Here is a 23,795-nt window from a genome sequence, read left to right as displayed (position 1 = left end):
AATGTTGGTTTGTGCAGGTTAATAGTTCTGAGATGAGCCTTCTGTTGCTCTTCAGTTCTGATGCTAAGATTGCAGAGTGCATTTAAAACTGCAAAGTCCATAAGTTGGTTTGGGTTGTTTGCTGAACTTTGGGTTGTGAATGCATTTTAGACATTTTTTTGTGCCATGTTAATGTTTAGATTCCATGGTATATTTAAATTTTCAATACTGCATTCTGGTGAATTGTTGATATATATCTCATCCTGTTAACTTCCACTGAGTCAGCTCTGGGGGTGGAGACAGCATGAGTGAGAGCTTCCATGATTTTTGCCCTATTGAGAACTTACATGCAGATTTTGGTCTCATACTGCATGATCATGTTCAATTAATTTATTGTAAGAGTTATAATTAAGCAGCAGGCAGACAGCATTTGGCTAAAAATTATGTTTTCAAATTATTTGAAGACAAAACAACAGCAAACACAAGTGAAATGGGAACAGTACATTAAATTTGTGTCTACTGCTAATTGACTACTAGCTTAATTAGCTGGCTTCTGTAAGTTAATTGCTGGCTAAAGAATGTTGATGAGACAGCCTGCTTTCTTTGTCTAGTTTAGTGTGTTGGCTGAGAACCTCCCCAAAAACATATTTAAAATATTAAACACTGTTTTCTTTATAGAGAATCCAGAGGTGTTTTCTGATAGTACTTTTTAACTTAATATGATCAGGCAGGTTGCCCAATTCTTTGCTTGATGATGATGATTGTAGCAATACTTCTGAAAGTTGGCTTCATGAACTGCTATTGACTCCAAATCTTGTTGACCTATGCTGCAAAGTGAATGAGCAAATGACTTGTTCTGAGTTTATTATTATTAATTTATTTAAAATACATATGGCCAGCAACAACTCTGGGTGACTCACAAAGCCAAACTGTCATAAAAATAAGAAAATCAGAACATGGTATCTCCAGTGCAGCCAACACCATCAGCTTCAGGTTCCAACCTTTTCCTATTGTAGCAGTTGGGAGAAGAGCCAAACATACAGACTTCCAAAAGATTAAAAGAGTCAAGGCCTGCTGGATCTCAAGGAGAAGGGTGGGGTCACTGAGCTTGGTTGTTTTCTTGCAAGACGTCTCTTGCAATGATGATAATGTTACTTAGTTTGCTAGCAAAATGTCCATAAGAAAACCACCAAGCTGAGAGAGAACCAAGGACCCCATAGTGGAACGCTTGAGCTACAAATATTCTCTTCTAAAGAGAAGGTTGTTCCACAGAGCAGAGGCTGCTACAAAAAACGTACACTTCTAAGATCCAATAGATGGCAGCATTTCAGGGCAGAGATCTGGAATGTACCTACTGTATCTGATCTGGTGAAAGAGGCAGATCCCTCAGGGAACCACCAAAAACCTGGTTCTATATCATGTCAGACTTTGAAAATGATAAGCATCACTAGATTGCTTTTCTAGTTCTTACCCTTGTGGAACATTTCAAGTCTTGTTGAGTTTTTTTCAAGTTTGAAACAGAACATTTTTTTTTGTCTTTTGGGCACACCCTTGGTCAGGGTGAATGAAGTGTGATTAGAAGGATTAGCAGAGTTATGAAACAAGTAAATTACAATGTTACTAGGTATCCTTGGCTAAACCTGCTTTGCCTCACAAAATCTTGAAAATAAAATTGTGTGTGTCTGTGTGTTCACGTGAGCGCAGGGAACTGTATATATTACTATATCGTATGTCACATATGAGTAAGAATCAAATACTAGAGTTTCTTTATTTCTTCATTTTTGTTGTATATTTAAATAGTAAATTGAGAACAAGGACTATGAGATTCTTTTATATTGAAGACCCAAATGTTTTAACTAACTAACTAACTAACTAACTAACTAACTAACTAACTAACTAACTAACTAACTAGAATAATAGGAGTGTGCATGCTTTGAAAATGGTTAAGAAGATATGATTTATACCTTAGGTGAGCATAGCATCTTCCTATTACTTATCAAAAAAAGCCTGGCAACTGCTTCATGAGGCAATGTTATAAAATGTGTGTGTGTGTGTGTGTGCGTGTGCGTGTGCGTGTGCGTGCCTGCCTTTGATTCATTGTTGACTCCTACTGAATTCTTGGACATATCTGTGCAGAATGCAGACCAAGAACTCATGATTTCATCCTTCTAATTCAGGGTCTTTAACCACTACACCAAACTGGCTCTTTAAAACGAGTAGACCTATTAATGTGTAAGCTGATGAAGATAGGAATGGATTGTTAAGTGAAGAAGTATGCAACTTAATCATGAAAAAGTAGATAGCATGAGAAAGAAGTTCCAAATAACCCCGCCTTAATTCTGTTTGGCATAAGGTGAAGAAGACAAGAACTCTGACATCTTTTAAAATTCTATTACTATGATGCCCTCCAATAATAAGTACTATTCCTGAAATTCTTGGGTTTTCTGGCCTGTCCCCCTTTGATGGATAATTTCAATCTTGTTCTCTAGCAGTTCTTCCAAAGAATCAGGTCCTGTTCTCATAAATAATTAAATACAGGAATAGAGATATTTTTTGAGGCTCTTAAAGGAATTATAGGCAACAGAGCAACAAATAAACAAACAATACCACTCAAAAATGTATCAGGTATAATGACAACTGGGCTTAATCCTTACATAAAGAAACAAGTTTTCAGTCTCAGAGCAAAACTAGAGTCTAAGGTCGAAGGCTTCCCTTCAGAAATTGTGAATGCTACATCACTATAGCTTTTAAAGAAGAGATTGGAGAAATATTTGTCTGGAATGATAAGATCTCCTGCTTTGGCATGGGGTTGAACTAGAAAATTTTCAAGGTCCCTTCCAATTCTGTTTTCTGTAAATCAATTTTGGTTTAACATGATTACTGTTATTACTTGAGCCAACTTTTAAAAAGATGAATTTTGGCTTTGTGGAAAGTCTATAGTGAATGTTAAGGTTTACTTTTAATACGTACTTTATTAATTAATTCTGTCATTTTCCAGACGGCCAGTGGTAATGTGGAAGCAAAAGTTGTATGCTTTTACAGACGACGAGACATCTCCAATAGCCTCATTATGCTTGCAGACAAACATGCAAGTAAGTTGTTTTTTATTTTATTTAGAAACAAATAGCATGAATTATGCATTCTTAAAATAATATTTTGTGTCTGTCTATATGAACTCATTAGAGTCTGCCTGTGAAACTGAATATACATGCAATTTATTAATACTCTATTACCCTTGGTGGGATGTGCATTCAGAATTTCATGCCTGTCTGCATTTTCATACAAGTAATCAAATATATCTTTACAAGCAATTAGAGTTGAAACTAAGAACTAATAAATTTGCTGCTTGATTTCCCCCCCTTTTTTCAGCTACAGCATGATTGATCTAGATAATTTAGTGCAGTATTATTTTTCTGTATTTATTCATATTGTTAATAGTTCAGTAGAAGAGCAAAATAATTCAGCACATTTTTCATGGTTTATTTTGTTTCAAATCCTGAAAGATTAACATCATGGCTTTTAAATGTAGTTAACTTAAATTTTGCTTCCATGAATTTTTTTATCCTTCATTTGTGTTCCATACATTTCGTGATTTCTTCACTTAAAATATCTCCCCAAAGTTGGAGTGCAATAGAGGGGTTTGCTAAGGAAATATAATCAAGATTATATAAGCCTCTGCAAAATTTTGAATAATTCACTTTTTTCCAGTATGCTTCTGCCATATTGCATCTGATATATATTAGGAGGTTGCAAAGATGCTGCTAGGAATAAAGCAGATGATTGCTAGAGGTGGAGAACACAATCAATTGTAGGCAGTTTATATTACACTATTTTTATTTTAAGTTGTGCAGCCACCAAGAATTGTTTTGAAGGTGGGCAGCCTAGAATCTCAATAATTAAATAAACAATTGATTAGATAGAGTTCCATGTGAACTGTGTGGTCATTTTTCTGAAATAATTTTTGCTTATGATTTATTTATTAGGTACACTTGCTTTTATGGCACTGCAGTCATTATGAATCTTAAGCTGCTCATAAGCAAGAGTGACAGTGCAATATTCATAATTCAATAATTAAAAATCAAAATCATTAAATATGTCCCAACATAACAACAATTCATCATATCAGCAGCATAAAAGATACCACCATAAACCTTTATATCTCCAGTATTTTTATTATTGATGTCTCAGTCCCTGACTCTTTTTGAAATACTATATCTTTAACAGCTTTCAGAATTCCAGGAGTAAAATTGTGATTTTAATGTCTTCTGTGGGAGGGCATTCAACAGAAAGGAAGCTACTGCAGAAAATATTTGCCTGCAGATCTCTTCTTGCTGTGGGAGGATTGTCAGCAAGCACTTTCTGCAGTCTCCCATAAGCAAGTAGGTTCTATTTGGTGTAAGTGGTTATATAGATAAATAGACCGCAAACCACAGAGGGCTTTAAGGTTATAACTAACACCTTGAATTGCACCTAGAAACAAATTGCAATAGTGCAGCTCACAAAACACTGAGGTATAGAATTCTTTCTTCATTCTTTCTTCATTCTTTAGACATGTCTGTTTAAAGTGTTCTGGTGGCTTATAAAGCATGCTTGAATAAATGTTGTTTTCCACCATAAAGACTATTGACTTCAGCTCCTTACCTGACATTTTAAGCTTGATTTAAGAAATTAAGTAATGCAGTCAAGCATATCATTAGGGGATAAGCATTCTTGCTCTCTTGTTCTTGTTTAATATCAATCCACTCAAGCAACTGCTGAAGCAGAATTTGTACAGGCTGGCCCACATATATAGAACTTGAATAATTTCTTCTCTAATAAAGGAGAACATTTGTAGCTCAGGGTTGTAATGAAGGGTCCTTGGTGCTGCCTGAGTTTGCTTGTTTTCTTGCAGACATTTCATTACCCTAACTGGGTAACATCTTCATCATAGTTGGGTTAATGAAACAAGAAAACAAGCAAGTTCACTGAGCACCAACAACCCCTCTAATTTCTTTCTCTTCTTCTTCTTCCTCCTCCTCCTCCTCTTCCTCATACTGTCTTGGCAGTGCAAAAAGTAATTTTATGGAATTGAGTGCTTGTTTGCAGATACAATATTTGGTTTAGACAGGTCAGAAACAAAGTTTGGACATAGTTCTTAGTTCTATTTTTAAGTTTGGAGACAGTAGTTCTTTTTAAAATTTATTTATTGGTAATGCCTGGCTCACATTCCCATGTTTTTCAATTATTTCTCCCTTATTTTTAATGTTGATTGCAATGCTAGTACTAGGTAATGAGGGCTGAGTCAGTGTAAAATGTCATGCTGAAATACTTAATTCAAAATGAGTTGGACAACTGACTTCCTAGTCTACAAATATCTGGGGCATATGCTTAAACTTTAGAGGTGGAGGTGAGTTAGTTAACATAATTTAACTCCATTTTCTTTGAGTTTATTTTTACAAACTCCTTGACAAGTTTCTAATTTTAGTTACCTAAATTATGTATATCAGACATAGGCCTTTTATGGCCCACAGGCTGAATCTGGCCCTTCGGTTATCCTTATGAGGCTTGTGGCATCGTCAAGAGGACACAAAGCATCACCAGGGCATTGGCAGAAGATGAAGCATCAGCAGGGGCATTCTCACTCTGCATAACAGTCCATTTCTCATGTGGTCCCTTAGGAAAATTCATTTACTACCCGTTCTGTACATAGTCACTTTCCTAGTTTTAGCTACACTGTAAAGTTGGCTTCTTCTGATTCTAATTGGTGAAAAATCTCAGTTATTTTGCTGTCAAGAATTTATAATAAAGTGGGAATACTAGGAAAATGAAATATTAAAACTTAATTTGTCTTTACTTCTATTTTTTAAACCAAATTCTGTATTTAGTCATTTTGGAATCCTAGTCTCAAGAACAAAAAGGTGAAGAAGAGCGAGTGCTTAAAAGTATGCAGTCAGTAAGATTTTCACCAGCCCTATCCTTGGTGGTTAATACTGTTGGGTTGAGATGGAAGGGAGGAGAATGCAGGCAGAGATGTAATAGCAATAACAATAGCAGTTAGACTTATATACTGCTTCATAGGGCTTTCGGCCCTCTCTAAGCGGTTTACAGAGTCAGCATATTGCCCCCAACAACAATTCGGCTCCTCATTTTACCCACCTCGGAAGGATGGAAGGCTGAGTCAACCCTGAGCCGGTGAGATTTGAACAGCTGAACTGCAGAACTGCAGTCAGCTGAAGAAGCCTGCAGTGCTGCATTTAACCACTGCGCCACCTCGGCTCTGTAAGATCAAGGCATTTCTGTTCCCCCTAAGATAGATGGTATTTGCTTGAAAGTGCTATGTAACACAGAAATTGCCCCAAGGCATTAGAGAGGGCCACAGTTCGTAAAACCCGAAGAACTTCTGACAAGGACTTTTCTCTCCAAACTTTGGTTGTACAAGTAGCCAGCCCCTTTCCTCTATAGGCCTCTTTCACATTCTTCCCTATTATTTACTTTATATGTATGGTGCAGTGGGGGGTTCCAGATCCTGGCAGCGTCCACATGGATGCCATGCATGCATCTTAGTGCTGTTCCAGCTGCTCAGCGGAGCATTGCACAGGTGCTGCATGCGCTATGCCCGTGCGTGCAAAAGTGCCAAAGACTTAAAAGACCGGTAAGGAACTCAAGCGGCCAGGTGGGCCCTCCGGAGCATCGGAACGGTGTTCTGGGAAGGCTCCAGTATGCCCGTACCGGGGCGTACCGCCTGCAACCCACCACTGGTATGGTGAGAATGTACGAGCATGAATAGAAGCTATACCCAAGGATGAAGGAACATTTGAGCAGGCCCTAGGATTAGACTGGTATTAGGATTCTTAGCTTATGACTATGAGAACTTCTAGGGCAAATAGAGATTGATTTTTTAAAAAGCAAGCATTGGAGACATGCTCAATCTAGACAGTGCAGAAACTTGTATAAAAATTGTTTTTCACATGAATCATTTTTCCAATTTTGTTATTTGCAGCACTATAATTAAATAGGAAAAGGCTTCATATGGGGCTATTATAGCATTTACACCATTAGAAATTGGAGAATTTTGTTATAGAATTATATTAGAGTTTCCCCTTGTCCTTGCCCCATTAACTATGATTTTCAGTCCACATGGAAAAGGAAGATAACTAAAATCTCATCCTTGGGCTTCTCTTCAGATCCTTCTACTCGGCATGGGAGAGAATCAGGCCAAAGCACTCATTGGTTTCGTTATATATTTCTGTTCTATATTTTTGAGCCTCTTTATAATTATTCTTAAATACTGATATATTTTTTATACTTTAAATTGTCTATACCTCATCCTCCTTATGCTTGTCTATGACTCTAAGAAAGATTTGCTTGACTGATATAAAGGGTTCTTCCTGTCATTCCTGACCTTTGGTCATCTGATTTAAAATAAGTGCTGCAATTCCATATAATACTGAATTATTTGATGATATTAAAAATATAAATTGAAATGTGTAAAATCTACATTTAAAAGCTACTATTTAAAATGTATACACAATGCAGATTCATAAAATAAATATAAGATAAGAATGATGGTTCAGTCTCAAAAGTGGTATATTTCAAAGAACTAAATTTAATATAATGAAAGGGGATTTCTGCCGATACATTTAAGGGCTAAGAAGAAATGAGATGATTAGGAAAAAGATGTTTTCTTCATCTTTTTTTTCTTCTTAGCCCTTAAATGTCTTTTGCCAGTTATACCATTATGCTGGTAGAGAGAGAGATACCGTTGACTTCAACCCAATATGATTATAATTGAATTGTAAAAAAGCTCAAGGGTGAAGGGTAGCTGTATTATTTAGTGTTGTTGTGTTATAGAAAAGAATTCTTGTAAATAGATTTTTCCCGTTGAATATGGTTTTTTTTTATTGTGATCAGTTTGGTTACTGTTGGATTTTTTGCAGAAACAGAAAGATGTGATTCTATTAAAAATGAGGTAGAAAGTTTCACAGAGGACAGAAACCTTCCTGAAAAATGGTTGTAAAGATAACACTAGGCTTCTCTTTTCTTTTGTGTAGAAGAAGTTGAGGAAGAATGTGAAATTCCCAAAGAAATAGATCTAACTGATAAACAGAAGCACCAGTTGAAACACAGAGAATTATTCCTGTCTCGTCAGTATGAGTCCCTCCCTGCAACACACATTCGGTAAGAAGTACTGTTCCAGTCATGGATTTCTGTGTTTGCTGCTAGCTAAATGATCAGCATAAGAGGTTTTGATGTTTTCATGGGATTCAGTAATGCCAAAGTAGAATTTGAATTTGTGAAATTCAGAAAAAGGATGCAAATGTCCTTATGGCATCTCACAGAATTACTAATTTGCATTTTATTGTATGTAATTTTTGCAATGTTTTCTTTCATCATTAGCACATTCCTGTAATTTGCATTACAGGGCAAATCAGCAAAACTTCTTTACTAAATAGAATATGTACATGAGAATGTGCAGTTTAAAAAGTATCCAACTTGGTCAGGTATGAATCTTGGAGGGATGAACCAGCAAGATGAACACATACATGGGAGAAGTTAATTCTCTGTCAGATGAGAAAGAAATATTCTGAAGGTTGTTCACTGGCTGGAGGTAAAAAGAACCTCTCTGCTTTCATTATGTGGAAGACAATGGAAATGTATCCCCTAATCTGATGTATCTGCTTGACCCTTGTTCCCAACTCCCAATTTTTCTCTTTCTAACCTCCTTGAGTAGTGGCAAATTACTGTACCTAGTTAACATTTTAATTCTTCGATGAATTATAGAAATTAAACGATGAATAAACCTACCGTATTTTTCAGCGTATAAGATGCACCCTTTTCCCTCAAAAAAGAGGCTGAAAATCTGGATGCGTCTTATACACTGAATACAGCATTTTTTGCCTTCTGAAACCCTGTCCCCTTCACCAAAATGACAGTGCATAGCCTTTAGGAGGCTTTCAGATTGCTTCCGGGGGCTGGGGAGGGCAGAAATGAGTGAAAAACTGGCCATTTTTTGCTCAGTTTTGCCCCCCCCCCCAGACCGCAGGAGCACTCTATAAGCCGCCTAAAGGCTATGCATGCCCTTTTTTTGGAAAAAAAAATGGGCCGTTTTTGGGAGGTCTGCAGACTGCAAAAACTTTTTTTTAAATTTGCCTCTTCAAAATCTTGGTGTGTCATATACTCCGGTGCATCGCATGCACCGAAAAATATGTACCCTCTTCCCTCTTAGTAGGTTTTTGATGGAAAGGAGATGAACAAATTCATATCTGTGAATATGCATTCAGGGGATGGAAGAATAAATAAGGAAAGCCTTTTAATTTCACTACTCAGTTCCCTTGTATATCTGTCAATCTTAATCCATGCAGAACATATGTAATATTTTACCAATATTATTTATCCATTTTGATTGATTTTTCCTTCACAGTGTGAAATGCTCAGTAATATAATATTAATGAATATTCTTTAATGAATGATTATTTTTGCAATTATTAGACTATTATAATATAACTTATGAGAAAAATAGAAGAACTGCCTTGATTTGTGTATAATCTAATTTTGTGGGAAAATTAGATTACACAAAATCTGTGTGTAAACTATATTTTGTGGGGAAAATCTAATACACATAAGTTGGTTAATATTAAGGTTTCTAATGAAAGTTGTCTTTACGGCAACAATCATAATCTAAATGTGTGACATATCACTATATAATAAAAACTAGGGTATCTGTGGCTATCTTGCTGTACATTTTTTCTTTGTTTCTTTAACTATGGTTCTTTAAAATGCAAATAATAGTTACCAGAGATTGATGTGATCTGAAGGATGTTGCAGTTGTTGCTTATCTTGGGCATTTGCCTCCTTAGGTGTCATTTTTTTTTGACCGTTATTCATTTACTGTTGAAATGAAATTGTGATGCATGATTTGCAAAGAGTTACAATTGCCCTGCCTTGAAATATGATCATCTACATATTTTTAGACATTCCCACTTTTTTCCAGATGTTTCTCTGCTTTAGCAAAGATTAAGTTTTAAGTTTATTTAGCATTTTAAATAATGTTTTTAATTAATTAATTAATTAATGTAGTGTCAAAAAAGTGAAATTAAAATAAATAAGTAAAATCGGATGTGTTACAGTGATATTTGTGATAAGTAAAAAAAATGGAATTAGGATTACCAGACAATTTTATTTATTACAAATGCTTTAATATCACTTGAGTCTCCAGAATCTAAATGCAAGCAAAGAATTAGAATGCAATAGAAGTTAATATATGTACCTCAGGATTAAACTGTGGAGTCCTTGGTGCCTTTAATCTTGTTTGTTTGCTTGCTTGTAGACATTTCATTACCCAACTATCCCATCATCAGTGAGTGCAGGGTTTGCTACCTGTTTATGTACAATAGCTTGCTTGCTCTGTTTTGTTGGGATGTGGTATTCTCCATGGGAGTTCCTTGTTTAGGAAAATGAAATAATCAGGCAAACAATCAAGCAGAAAGCAATGGATGGATGAATGGATGAATGGATGGAAGGAAGAAGGCAAGCAGACAGGAAAGAAGGAAGGTTTCTCATGCTTCCTGCTGACCTCCTATAAGGAAACTCAGTGGAGAAACCAGCAGGAATTTGGAAGTTGTTTCCACTTCCATTGTTTCTCTGTTTCTCTTTTTAGGTAAGGAAATAACTTGAAATGATGACACAACAGGACATGGGTTGTCTAGTGCCTAAAATAAAGTTAATAAAATATATATCTCAATCAAATCCTCTATGCAATAGACTAATGTGGGGAAGGACTGCCTATTAGTACTAAATTCTGATTAACTTTTATTAAATATTTGTTGCATTTGTTAAAGCCAGCAGCAGACTAGAAACAAGGAGATTACGAGTTCTAGTCCTGCCTTAGGGCTTGTAAGCTGGTTGGATGACTTTGGGCCAGTCATTCTCTCAGATCACCTCACTCACAGGGTTATTGTTGTGGGGAAAAGAAGGAGGAAGGCGTATTAGGTATGCCGTCTTAAGTTATATATAAAAAATAACAAAGGCAGAATAAAAATAAATACATAACAGATGAGTCTTTATACATGCCTAAATTGTATATTGTATGTCAAATTGTATATAAAAAGTACATGTTGTTTATGAAAAGTTTGAACAATATTGTGTGGACTGATATGTCAAACAATGGACCATATTGTTTCCTGAAATTTAAGTTTTGTTAATTACATCAAAAATCTGCTGAAATAATTCTGTATACTGCTGTGTGTTTAATAAAGGGGTAAAGTAATTCATTTTTGGCTAGGTAATTCAGTGGTGCCTGAAACATGAGGGAGAATGGGCTTATGTTTAGGAGACAAAAAAATGAAGCAAAGGTTTTAAAAGATTTACAAATCTAGAATTATGGACTTTTTCTGAGTCAAAATTGAACCTTTATAAGCTAAACTGAAGCATGTTATTGGAGATTGAGTATTGGCAATAAAATGTTCATATGAAATTTCCTTCATAGTCCTGTTGAACTTTATGTGTAATTCCCCAATGGGGACTCAGTACATATGCTAGGAACAGGTAAGCCATGCCACTAGATAGCACTGCCTTCATTATGAACCTTAAGAATTTATGAGGGATCAGTTTGTGTGGCAAAATACACATCTAAATCTGCAGTTAAATACAGTTGCTAAGAGAACAATGTTTTGTAAGATCTAGTATTTGAGGTTTTAAACTGCTTTTAATTTTTAGACTCCCACAGAATATTTATTAATCCAAAACAGGATATTTCCCTTGCTTCTTGACATCAAAATGTTTAATACAAAGTAAAATACAATTATTTTTAATATATTATATTGGAGGGCTACAATTCTATCTATCATATATTACAGATTATATTCTCTCTGAGTTGTGTATCCCACTTTTGAATGATCTATAACATACAGGTAGTTCTAATTTAGAATCACAATTGGGACCAGCAACTCACTTGTTAAGTGAAGTAGTTGCTAAGTGACTAGCTATTCTTGCTTTTGTATAAAGAACATAAAGTATACAAGTAAGATGCATCCTATTGAAGCAACTTAACACTTATATCTCAACTCAGATATTGATTAAACAGGTATCTATACTGGTCTCTGCTTTTCTGTTTTTACAGTAATTCCTGGGTCTCTTGTCTGATCTAGACTTCTAAGAGCTAGAAAAAGTTGGTCAATTCTACTTTAGACAAATGAAACTGTGATTTCATTCAGACACTAATTAGTCTTGAAAGAATATTGAAGACCTTTGCTCACGATTGTATAGATAATCACATTCTGATTGATTAGCAAAAGACAAAATTTGAGTAATTGTAATCCAAGGCAATTTCACTGAACAGATAAAGGGCTTTAAAGATCTGGGTGGTGTTTGATGTCTTAGATAAGAAGACAACTCAGTCTGAAAATGAATAAACAGCACACAAAAGTGTTGCAGCTAATTTAAGATCCTTTTGCTTGAAGTAAAAGTTTTGTGTCTGCTGCTATTAAATTATTTATGACTAAAGTAATCACAGCTTGTTGTACAGAACTTATTTAGGACCATTCCTGCATTCTAAATTCCTGAGGGCAATATTTTCTCGAGTCCTTCTCTAATACCTCTTTGCAATTAAAGAGTGTTGATTTTCCAACATTGGAAAACATTGTGTTCAAGAATTCTTACTCTCTTGCTAAATCTTAACTTCTGTTTAGTGGATGTGATTTAATATTTTATGTTAAATTTCATAGGAATAAGAATGGCACAGAATGCATGTAAGATTTAGGCAGGTTCAGCATTGTATTTTAGTTTTTATTTTAAACTGGTGATGAAGCAAATTCAAGAGAGGAGCAAAATACTTTTTATTTTTCAGTGTCAAATACAGCTAATTGCACTGCCTATGGTTCTCCGTGCTCTCTTCATAGTTAATAAAAAGGAATGGGACTGTTATTTGTCTTTATAATACACCTAACCAAATATCTTCTTGAAGCCAAGATTTCAGTATTAAACAACTCTTCTCAGTTAGGATAGAAGATTAATGTATATATTTTTAATCCTTTCTGTGTCCTAATTCTGGAATTAAGGTCTTCCTGATGATTCATGGCAAAATTTCTCTGAGATGGTCTGGTAACAGGCCTACTAGACTTTCATTTTCTTCTAGTATCTCATTGCACCCTCTGCATACAATAGTTATTGTCTTTCTTTAGCACTCTTCATCCTATTCTGATCTTCAATACACTTCTTCAGATTGTCACCGTCAACTCTTCAGCAGTACAAATATTCCCGGATTTGACTTAGGTTTACCAGGTAGTGTTGTTTTTATTTAAAATCCATTTTCAAAATACACAGCTCCCTATCTCCATCTATTTCCCATACCTCAACTCCAGTTCTTTCCCTAGAATTCTGATTGTTTCCCATTTATGCCAGCTCAGCTCAGTAGCCCTTCCTTTCTTTTATGAGATAAACTTTTATATGGTAATCTAAACTGTTGCACTACTTTTAACTTTTTATCATCACCAGAGCCCCCAAATATTTGTTTGTATTACAGTATGGAAGTCTAGACAGATGATAAGCTAGAAGGGAGACATGGTGCATCCGAAGGAGGATATTGTATAAACCACTAGTCCTTGGCCTCTCCTCACATTTTTGTTCTTCATGCACTAATCCATCACTCCATCACTTCAGTGCTTTTTAAACAGCAAGTCTTGGATGCTGACTTGCAACATAAGCTAACCCTAGTCACCGACAGCTTTAAATTCCACATACTGGATCTAAATCTACAGCTAGCTAAATATCTTGGAACTACTCATCCTTCACAGAGCCTTTTTAAAAGTTTAGCATCCTCCCATCTGCTCTGCTGGAAAGTAAATTTCTTAGAAACATATATATATTACCTTAGGATCAATATTTTATGTCAATTTTAAGGTTTAAATGTAGCCTTGATGCTCATATGTCTACGAACCTTAATACTGAATGTTCTATTTTTGCTTGTTGACTCAATATCATTGAAGTTTGAGATCACAGGAAATTTTTATCATTTTAATCTGGGCTGTTACGTATTTGTGAGGTGCTGAAATCTATTCTCATGCCAATAACAGTCAGTTAATTTTATTGGCCTAATAATATATTTCAACATAGATTTCAAATAAAATTATTGCAATGTCTAATAATTTCTTAAGTTAAAATTATATATCCTTTTAATGTATACATTTTTATATGGAATGACAGTTGGTCTTACCTGAACTGTTATTTTAAGAGGTGTTTGCAGGATGGGCCAAAGATGATATTATCACAGCCAAGTGGCCTCGAGACTGGGTTGAAGCTGAAGCCACGCCTTTGGGCGCCTCTCCTCTGACTCCAGTTTCAATGCAGTATGCACTCCAAGATCCTGAAAGCAAGTCACAAAGGACACACCTCTACCCCCAATACTGTCTGTCTAACTTAGGTTTCTTGGTCGATGTTGGAAGCGCCTTCTTCTTGTTTTTATCCTCCACCAGGATGGGGCCAAGGAAAGTCCTGAAGAAGGTACCCCCCCCCCCCGTGTAGGCAGCTGTTGCTAGTTGCCACTTAGCCTTGTTGTCCGCCTGCCAGCCACGGAGCCACAGGAGGCAGTGCGACGCAACGGACGATGCCATAGCCCTGGAAGCAAACTTCATGGCGTTTAAGGTAGCATCAGCTGAGAACTGAGCAACCGCCACGAACTGGTTGATGTCCTGGTGTAGGCGTACGTCCTCCGGTGAAATGCGCGTCTGAATCTGCTCCATCCAAAGGATGGCTGTACGGTTGAAAAACGAGGCGGAGGCCGCTGCCTTAATGGCCCAAGCCAACGACTGGAAAGTCTTCCTGAGGATCATCTCCGCCTTCTTGTCCTCTGCCTTCAGGTTGTCTGCCACATCCTTGGGTACCAGCGATGCTGAGGCAGCCAAGGCCATCACCGGCGGATCCACAGAGGGCATCTGCAATGCTTGGGAGAAATCTGGTTCGATGTTATAGAACCGTCTGTCATTGTTGCCTAGGGTGGGGAAATCCCCTGGTGTCTCCCACTGTCTCTTAATTACTTTCAGGAAAAGTTTGGGAGCAAGAATCTCCTTCTTAACTTCTTTGGGCTCGGATTAGACCATGCCCTGGAGCTTCCTTGCTGGCTCAGTTGCCTTGGCCCCCTGGCCCCCCAGCTGAGCAGTGGCACGCGCCTTGCGCAGGAGGAACCGGAACAAGTTAGGTGGGAACAATCCCTTGAAGGCTGGAGGTTCAGGCTCCAATTCCTCCTCGTCCTCAGAGAGATCTGTGTCACGCTGCGCCTTGTCCCTCATGACAGACCCCTCACTTGCCAAGGACGGAGACCCAAGGGGGCGGACTGGCTGGGAAAGCCATGTGGCTGGGCTGATGAAGAACTGGGGACCTTGACCTCGCCCTGAGAGGCAGAGCGAGGCCCCTGGCACTGCATGCTTGCAGCAACACCAGATGAAATGGCTCTTTCAATGAGGTTCTGAAGACCCACAGGCAGATCCTCCATATCCAAGGAGTCCTAGCTGGATGCCCCAGGCACCTGACTATGGCTGGGGGTAGGTTCCAGGGTTGGCCTGGATGGATCTGTACCTCCCAGCTGAGTCTCTAGGGATAGAAACCCAGGCTGGTTATCTACCTGGTCAAAATCCTCCATGGAAAGGGGAGGGTAATGGGCAACCCCCACCGCACTCCCTCAAGGAATCTGATGACCAGGGGGAGAATCTTGCCTGGAAGGGCCCCCTAGGGGTGACCTGGACCTGGAGGGGGAGGGACTGATCCTGCCCTGCAGAGCCCGCAACCTCTCTGCCCTGGAGAAAGTTCTCACCAAGGCCCTGTGCCTCCTAGCTTCGTCTCTTTGGCTGGCACGGGAAGTGCGAGTGTCAGCTGAAGCTTTAAGCCTCCTGGTAGAGGCAGTGGGATGCTGCCTGGTGGAAGTCCCCTCCCTAGGAGACATGGGGGGGAAGGGGATCTACCCACCATCACACAACTACTTACGCTTCTCATGCTTCCTGCGATTCACTCCTCACCCCCACCTCTGCAGCTAGAATGGCAAGGTCCTTACTCCTTTCATTGCGTGCCCCAAATGGAACAAAAGCAAAAATAATAGCTTTTATATGTCTATATAACAAAAAAGCCAACAATTAGATCTATCTTCAGTACCAGGCAGAGCAGATTTATCCCTTAGGATAAAGAGAAAAGAAATGTATAGTTCTTATATTAAAAAGAAGAAAATGCAATATGATTGTATGTTAATTGAAAAGGAAGAAGGACCCCCCTCCCAATTAACTGCCATATTTCAGTGTGAAATGCATGTCCTTTCAGTTGTGATTTTTATTTTGAACCATTAAATTAAATATTTTCATGTCCAGATAAGCACAACAGACTACGTTTTAAAGATTTTAAGCATATTGAGAGATTTAATTGTATGAATTAAAAATGGCAAGAAATAGAACTAGGCTGAGATATGTGTTCAGTCTTAATACAGAACAGTTGCGGTCAGTGTTAAATGACTTGAAATCTTCATTCTAAATTCTGGTTGGCATTAACCACAAATAATGGTTGCTCTGTAGTTGCATGTCGCACTTAATCTAAGACTAGACACTGGCCATGGATAAAAGGTGTGTAGACAGGTGTGATGAGATCTCATGTATGTTTACCATAATCAGTACAGTGGTTTTATAGCAAGTGTGTCTCACTCATCAGGATCTGATTGACCACTCATGCTAATGCAGGATATATGACTTGAGTAAGTCAGTATAATTGCATTGATACAAGTGCTTCAAAATTCTAACTGCATTCGGAAGGAATGTGATCCAAAAGAGAAAAAAAAGAGATGTAAATAGATGTGTTGCACAAAAAAAACGGTTAAGTTATTTGGAGATTTAGAAATGAATGAGAATGGTGATTCATGAGCATTAGACATTTGTTTCAAATACATGATTTAAATACGTCTATTCACAAGTGTATATCAACATGCACAAAATGGTACACAAAATTTAATAAAATAAAATAATTCAATATGGTGTATAGTAAATGGGTAGGCAGCTCCCCATCCCACATTCACTCTTGCAGTCTGCCTTCTTGCATCATGCCAAAAAGCGAATTGCTGGCTCAGACATTCAGATACATTTTTTTTCCATCTCAAGAAGTAGAAACACACAGATTTGAGCAAACAATAAATACACCAGGTTCTTCCAAAGCCCTCCCTTTTGGTTAGAGGAGAAAATGATTTGTTTTTAAAAATAAAGCCAAAGTTGCTAGGTGAGAGGCTGGAAACCAGGTGGGAGTTGTTATTTCCCCTTGGCTTCTGATAGAAATTGGAATTTTCAAGAACAATATTTTACCACAAAATTAAATTGTTATAGGGTTAACATTTATGCCTTGAATTGTCTATTCTGTACAGGAGTAAGAGAATACTAGCTAAGAATATTACTTTCTTTTCTATATTAGTTAATGCTGTATTGTCTCTAGAGATTATTGTCCCTGGTTATCTACAAGATCAATCCTTGTAGGTTTTGATATTACTTTAAAACTGGCTTCCAGAATTTTATTACTTTCTGTAAAGTATCCACGAGGGATTCTTTAAATATGTCTGTAATTTTAGCAGATCTATATTTTTATCTTTTGCATTATTGAATGTATTGCATGAGACTACTTAAAATTGAAAAGGAATTTAACCATAAAGAAAGAACCTACCTTCTTTCTTTCTTTCTTTCTTTCTTTCTTTCTTTCTTTCTTTCTTTCTTTCTTTCTTTCTTTCTTTCTTTCTTTCAAATGAAGGATGCAGTGGGGGCTGATTTTCCTAGCAACATGTCTCAGTGCTCAGGATAAGGAGATGATGTTTTGTAATAGTTTATAATAGTTGCTTGACTCAATAATTGTTCAGTTACAAATTACAAACAAAAAGAAAAACTGACTTAACAGTCTTAAATGTTGTGTCTGATTCTACTACTCAAAAATTTATTTTTATCAATTTAACCTGATTGCTGGGTTTTATTTGTTATGTTCTCCTAGTGGTACTGTGGCCGTCGTTGATAAAATAAGGTTAATATGGAATGAAATATCTTCCAGTTTATCCAGGCATGACTTCTTTTATTTATCATCTTAGAAAATTAATGGATGATTTTTGCATGACATTTTATTAAGCTGTTTATTAGCTTTGCACTAATGGGTTACTTTGATTCAACCTTTTATGTACTGATCGCTTTGATTTAACACTGTATATCCTGCCATTTTTCTTCTCAGATATCCAGATACTGTTCTGACCTGTTACATTTTTGGAACATACTATGAGAATAAATGAATTCCCGTTAACTTTTATTTCTAGGATTGAAATTCTTGCTTTATTGCTTTTGCTGGATAGTGAAAATGGCTGGATTGGAACATAATTGTTATTATATATTGAGTATATTTTATGTCTTATTAGCAATTATTTTTGTGGGTGTTATACAATAATGTTGTACATTTTCTAGATAAACTGAAAGAAATCTAATGTGCTGCCAATTGGCAATAATGATTTTATGAAAATATGGCAAAAAATAGGTGTGGTTTATTGTCTGGATACTTGTATATTCTTAGGAATAATTATCAGAAAAACATTTTAATTAGTAAACGTCAAAATGGTGAACTGTGAAGTTCTGAGAGACTGGAGAAAGGAAACAGGGAAGAAATGCTATTTAGGTGAGAAGACATGATGCAATCCAGATGTGAAAACTGCGGGAAGGAAGGACTTCAAAGAAATTCCATCTGCATTAACTCACTATGAGTCTGAGTGGAATTCACTCTTACAGTTTTCAAGATTATTTTCTTACTTCAGGCTAGCATTGTATATGCCTTTCTGAAATTTGTGTGCTTTTTGAATCCTTGGTTTGCCAGCTATATAGAGTATGACTGACAATAACACAGATGAAAAATGATACTCATAGGTGATTGAAAATGCCTTTGTGTTTTTGGGGGCAAATTAAATATGTAAATTAATTTCATTGCCAGTATGTATTTTAAGACGGATACCTATATAAATTCCATTTCTATAAACCAGTATAGTTGGAATTGATTTTTATGGATCAATCAGACTATGAAGTTCTTTCTTTCTAAATTACAGCTTCCGTATGACAAAAAAACTGTATGACAAAAAATTGGGAAAGAGTGCAGAGCAACAAGAGTGATTAGGAGGCTGGAGGTTAAAACATAGGAAGAATGTTTACCAGAATTGGGTATGCCTAGCCTAATGAAAAGAAGGAATAGTGAGACATGATTGCAGGGTTCCAATATTTGAGGGGCTCCTACAAAGATGAGGGGGTCAAACTGTTTTCTAAAGCACCAAAAGTCAAGATAAGAAATAATGGATAGAACTAACCAAGGAGAGAAGCAACCTAGAACTAAATTCCTAAAGGTGAGAGCAATCAACCAATGGAATAGCTTTCCTTCAGAGATTGGGGGTGTTCCTTTACCGGAGGCTTTCAAAAAGAGTCTGGTCAACCATTTGTCTGAAATAGTATAAGGTCTCCTGCCTGAGCAGGTGATTGGACTTGAAGACCTCCAAGGTCCTTCCAATTCTATTATTCTATGTTCTATGTTTGAAGATGAATTTAATTTTATAGAATTTGAAGCATATATATTTCTGTTTCTTTTGGAATGTGATAGCATTTGAACATTGTGTTATAATGAGCATGATTAACTGCCCAGAATTGCCTTATCCAGGAGTTTGGGGAGGCATATAAATTTAATAAATAATGAATAAATGATTACAGTGATATTATTTACATCCTTTGAAACCGTAGGAGTTACTGGGATCTAATTACAGTAGGAATTAAGATGTGTTGTCCTTAAGGCAGTAGGACATATTTAAATGTTATTGGAAAAGCAATTTAATTCTGACTTGTTTACATGAGAAATTAATTCTATGGAATATTTGTTATTTAAAGTTAGTGGATAAACTTTATTTTTATTTTTTGGAAATCTGAACCAAAAATGTGGTTAACATTTTAGATTTGTTTCTTGCTGTTTGTTTCTTTAAGATTTTTGGAAAATTACAAACAGAATAAGGTGTATCTAATTATTGAATAGCAATATATTTAATTAAACTATTTGTTGTATTTCCAGTCTGTGCTTCATTTATTTGTAATCACAGAAATTTCTACAGTTTTGAGTATATTATATAAACTTTTTAAAAAATAAAGCCAGTGATTTAGTTACATCAATAGATGAAGATTCTAGAGAGATAAAATATTGATAATTTAAAATTTGCAATAAATAATTGATATATTCACTTCCAACAAATCTATGATATTACATTTTTTAAAAAGTCATATATATCTTTTTTATTTTAAAATGAAAATAATCCATTTTTTGTGGCGGTTCATTAACATCTTGATAGATGCTTAAAAGGGATTTGTAATCTACCTTTTTATGTTTTTGAGTTGGAAGTAAAGTTGAATGTATGTTTATATATATGGTTTCATGCGATTCCAATTGATTGAATTGCTGAACAGTCATTATTATTATTATTATTATTATTATTATTATTATTATTATTAATAATAATAATAGGACGTTGTAACGTATTTTCGTAATATGCGTGCAGATCCAAGCAGTGCGGCTTTTTGCATTTGACTGATGGTGATTTTGTCAATTTTTAACTGTTTTAAATGTAATTCCAGTGCTTTTGGAATAGCACCCAGTGTGCCAATTACCACTGGAATTACCACTGGTGGTTTGTGCCATAGTCGTTGAATTTCGATTTTTAAGTCCTGGTATCTTGCGATTTTTTCATGTTCCTTCTCGGCGACCCTGCTATCACCTGGTATTGCGATGTCTATGATTGTGACCTTATTTTTCTCAACCAGTGTGATATCTGGTGTATTATGCGCCAGTATTTTGTCGGTTTGTATACGGAAATCCCACAAGATCTTGACCATCTGATTTTCGGTGACTTTTTCAGGCTGATGTTCCCACCAGTTTGTTGCTATTATTGCTATTATTATTATTATTATTATTATTATTATTATTATTATTATTATTATTATTATTATTGATGTGGATATGTTAATGTTGTCAATATTTAAAACTACATTCCTAAAATTTGGAATCTATTTCCATATGAGCTTTGGATCTAGCACATCTCAATTGTTGTAAAAAAAGATTAGTACCTGTATGTCTTCTTGGATTGATGGTTGTAAAATGGATACTGATAATTGCTTGACAAAATGTGGGCATTGTCGGCCTTCAAAGTGGTTCATTATCAATATAATAGACAGATAGAACAATATGATTCCAAGGTTAATATCCCTGTAAAAATGTTTGGCAGCATTTAATGAGAATCACTTAATAATTTCTGTGTTAAATCCAATTCTGTGTATATCTGTGTGTGTATATGTGCATATACCTTCAAGTCACACTGATGACTGCCTGAGCAACTCCCTGCAGTTTTCCACCTTGGGCAAGATGTAATTTGGGATAATTTGGGCCTCCCTTCCTGAGATCTCTTTGTCTAGGTTTTGAGTAGTACATCAAGTTCAATCCCAAGATGGGCAAATTATGTTCAATTGTATAATGGGAGGGAGCACTACTTCATAGGTATGTCTGTATTTACAAGGTTATGGTATAATATTTTTTTGGAAACAATAAATGACAAACTGAAAAAGGGGCAAATCTGAAGGAGTTTCATAAGGATAAAAAAAGATTGTTTATAATTTTGCTTACAAAGGAAAATTCAAGCTAAAACCAACAAATACTTTTTTAAAAAAATGCATATTCTAATAAAAATACCTAAGGACCCAGATTGTTGGGGGCAATATGCTGACTCTCTGTAAACCGCTTAGAGAGGCCTGAAAGGCCTATGAAGCGGTATATAAGTCTACTGCTATTGCTATTGCTATTGCTAAAATCAAATTCATTTAAACAATTTCCATATTTTTCACAAGAATGAAATTCTTTTCAAGAATTTCTGAAGTAAAGGACTGTCCTTTATAATAAAAGATTTATGTCATTGTAGGTTAGGACAGAGATACAAGCTGTCTTTTCAGCTCAATAGTTACTCCTTCCTCCCTCAAGCTATTCACTCTCATTACAGAGATGGTTATGGATTCACTCAGGTTGCTAGTCCTGGTATGAGAATTGTGAACTTGTCCAAGAACTGAATGTCTTACTTTCTTCCTTCTTTCTTTTCATTTGTTGATCTCTTATATTTAAGCTAGTTGTAAGGTAATACATTTAATATCATTAAAATTTAATGGTCACTATGGCTGAATATTATTTCCACAGAGAAAATCAAGTTAGCTTGAATTAAAAAATGCAAGGAGGAAAACTCTTTGCATTAAGACCTTGTTAGTTTCCTGTCAGCATCCACATAGCCACTGTGGAAATTAGAAACTAGAGTAAAATGGTCTTTGGACTAATTCTGCAGAGTTCTCCTGAAGGCTGTATGTTTGTAGAAATGATAAGATATGCAGTAACTGAACTTTTCAAACTCTGAACTTGGTTGACAGATTTGTTGCCCTTTACTTTGCAAGAAGATATTTCTAGACATAAACACTTTCTTTTTTTCTGCTTCCATAGGGGAAAATGCAGTGTTGCACTTCTGAATGAGACAGAGTCGGTATTGTCGTATCTCGCCAAAGAGGTATATAATTGCTTCACCTATCAATATCCTTTTATTCACATGTTACTGAGTATTTCATTTTTAACAGATTGCTGTAAAACCAAACTGTAATTTTGCTTAATATTGCTGTTATAAAGTGAAATGGCTTGGCATTTGTTTTATTTTTTTGTGGTGTGGTAATTTGGTCTCCTGATTTATTGCTGCTTTATTTATACTGAAGCCATTCATTTGATTTTCCACCAGTAACTTTCAGCTCAGAATACAAAAGGTGATTCTTTTAAACTAATACTTTTGTTTTGTCTTGCCACTTGATAACACCAGGGCTATATTTAAATATGAGAGAGCTATTACTGGATGGACTTGTGATCATTGATACAAAGAACAGGAATTTTACTTTTTCAACATTCTAAAAAAGATTTAAGATGAAAATGTGTGCCTAATCCTTATGAGCATGACTAACTAGCAATCTCAGTATTATACCATAAAGATTGTTTACCAAATATATTTAGCAAAGCATTTAAATTCAGTCTAGTAGAGTTTAGGGATAATAAGCTTTTATGGTATACACCAGTCAGCGTCTACTAATAATATCTAGCTCTCTAAACTTTGTATCAAATTAGCTCTTTGACAAATTTTCATAGTAAAATTTGAAACAGATAATACTTTTATTATTACTATTTTAGAGGAGGTAGGAATATGATTCATTGGAACTTTTTTTTTTTTTATTAAATGTTTTTTAATTTTAGTTTAAAACGGGTACAGCATCTTTCTTAATATATCAATCAATTACAGATAAGTTTTGGTACATCTCCTCCACAGTCAACCAACATAACTCATATTAACTCAAGCATTATTATATATCCATTTTCATTTAACTTTGATTATTATTTAGAAATATTGGTAGGAGTAATAATCTTGAACAAAAATCAAAAAAAAAGAAAAAAGAAAAAAGGACAAATAGAAAATAAAAATTAAAATAAAAGATAGTAAATAATACAAAAAAAGACAAAAACGACAATCAGGAAAACAAAACAAAACACAAGTGTCTACTATGAAAAAAAAAAGAAGTATATCAACTGGTTACAACATGTTTTGGTGCTTCTCTTCCGTTAATTCATATTAATTCAAATATCTTAACTCGAATATTTACCATATCAACATCATTATACCTTCAGTTTTAATTATTATGGTTATTTAAACATCCTTCATCCTTAGCTATGCTAAAGAATTAGTCCATAACACATGCTGGCAATTCATTTAC

At 35.6% G+C, this 23,795-nt stretch overlaps 1 protein-coding gene across 3 annotated transcripts in view; it reads left to right on the top strand.

Annotated features, from left to right (window-relative positions):
- The window catches only part of MTA3 (metastasis associated 1 family member 3), a 122,405-nt gene that overhangs the window by 21,133 nt on the left and 77,477 nt on the right, over positions 1-23,795 (top strand). For all 3 annotated transcript variants that reach the window (XM_087717719.1, XM_087717717.1, XM_087717718.1), the window contains exons 3-5: positions 2,978-3,071; positions 8,010-8,136; positions 22,492-22,555. In XM_087717719.1, the coding sequence (XP_087573845.1) occupies positions 2,978-3,071; positions 8,010-8,136; positions 22,492-22,555 (285 nt within the window). The remainder of the gene's footprint in view (positions 1-2,977; positions 3,072-8,009; positions 8,137-22,491; positions 22,556-23,795) is intronic.

The sequence above is a fragment of the Thamnophis sirtalis genome, unplaced genomic scaffold (assembly GCF_051295495.1).
Source record: "Thamnophis sirtalis isolate CommonGarterSnake01/CBP01778 unplaced genomic scaffold, rThaSir2_p1.2 scaffold_6, whole genome shotgun sequence".
NCBI classification, from domain to species: domain Eukaryota; kingdom Metazoa; phylum Chordata; class Lepidosauria; order Squamata; family Natricidae; genus Thamnophis; species Thamnophis sirtalis.
This window is presented reverse-complemented; position numbering and strand designations above follow the sequence as displayed.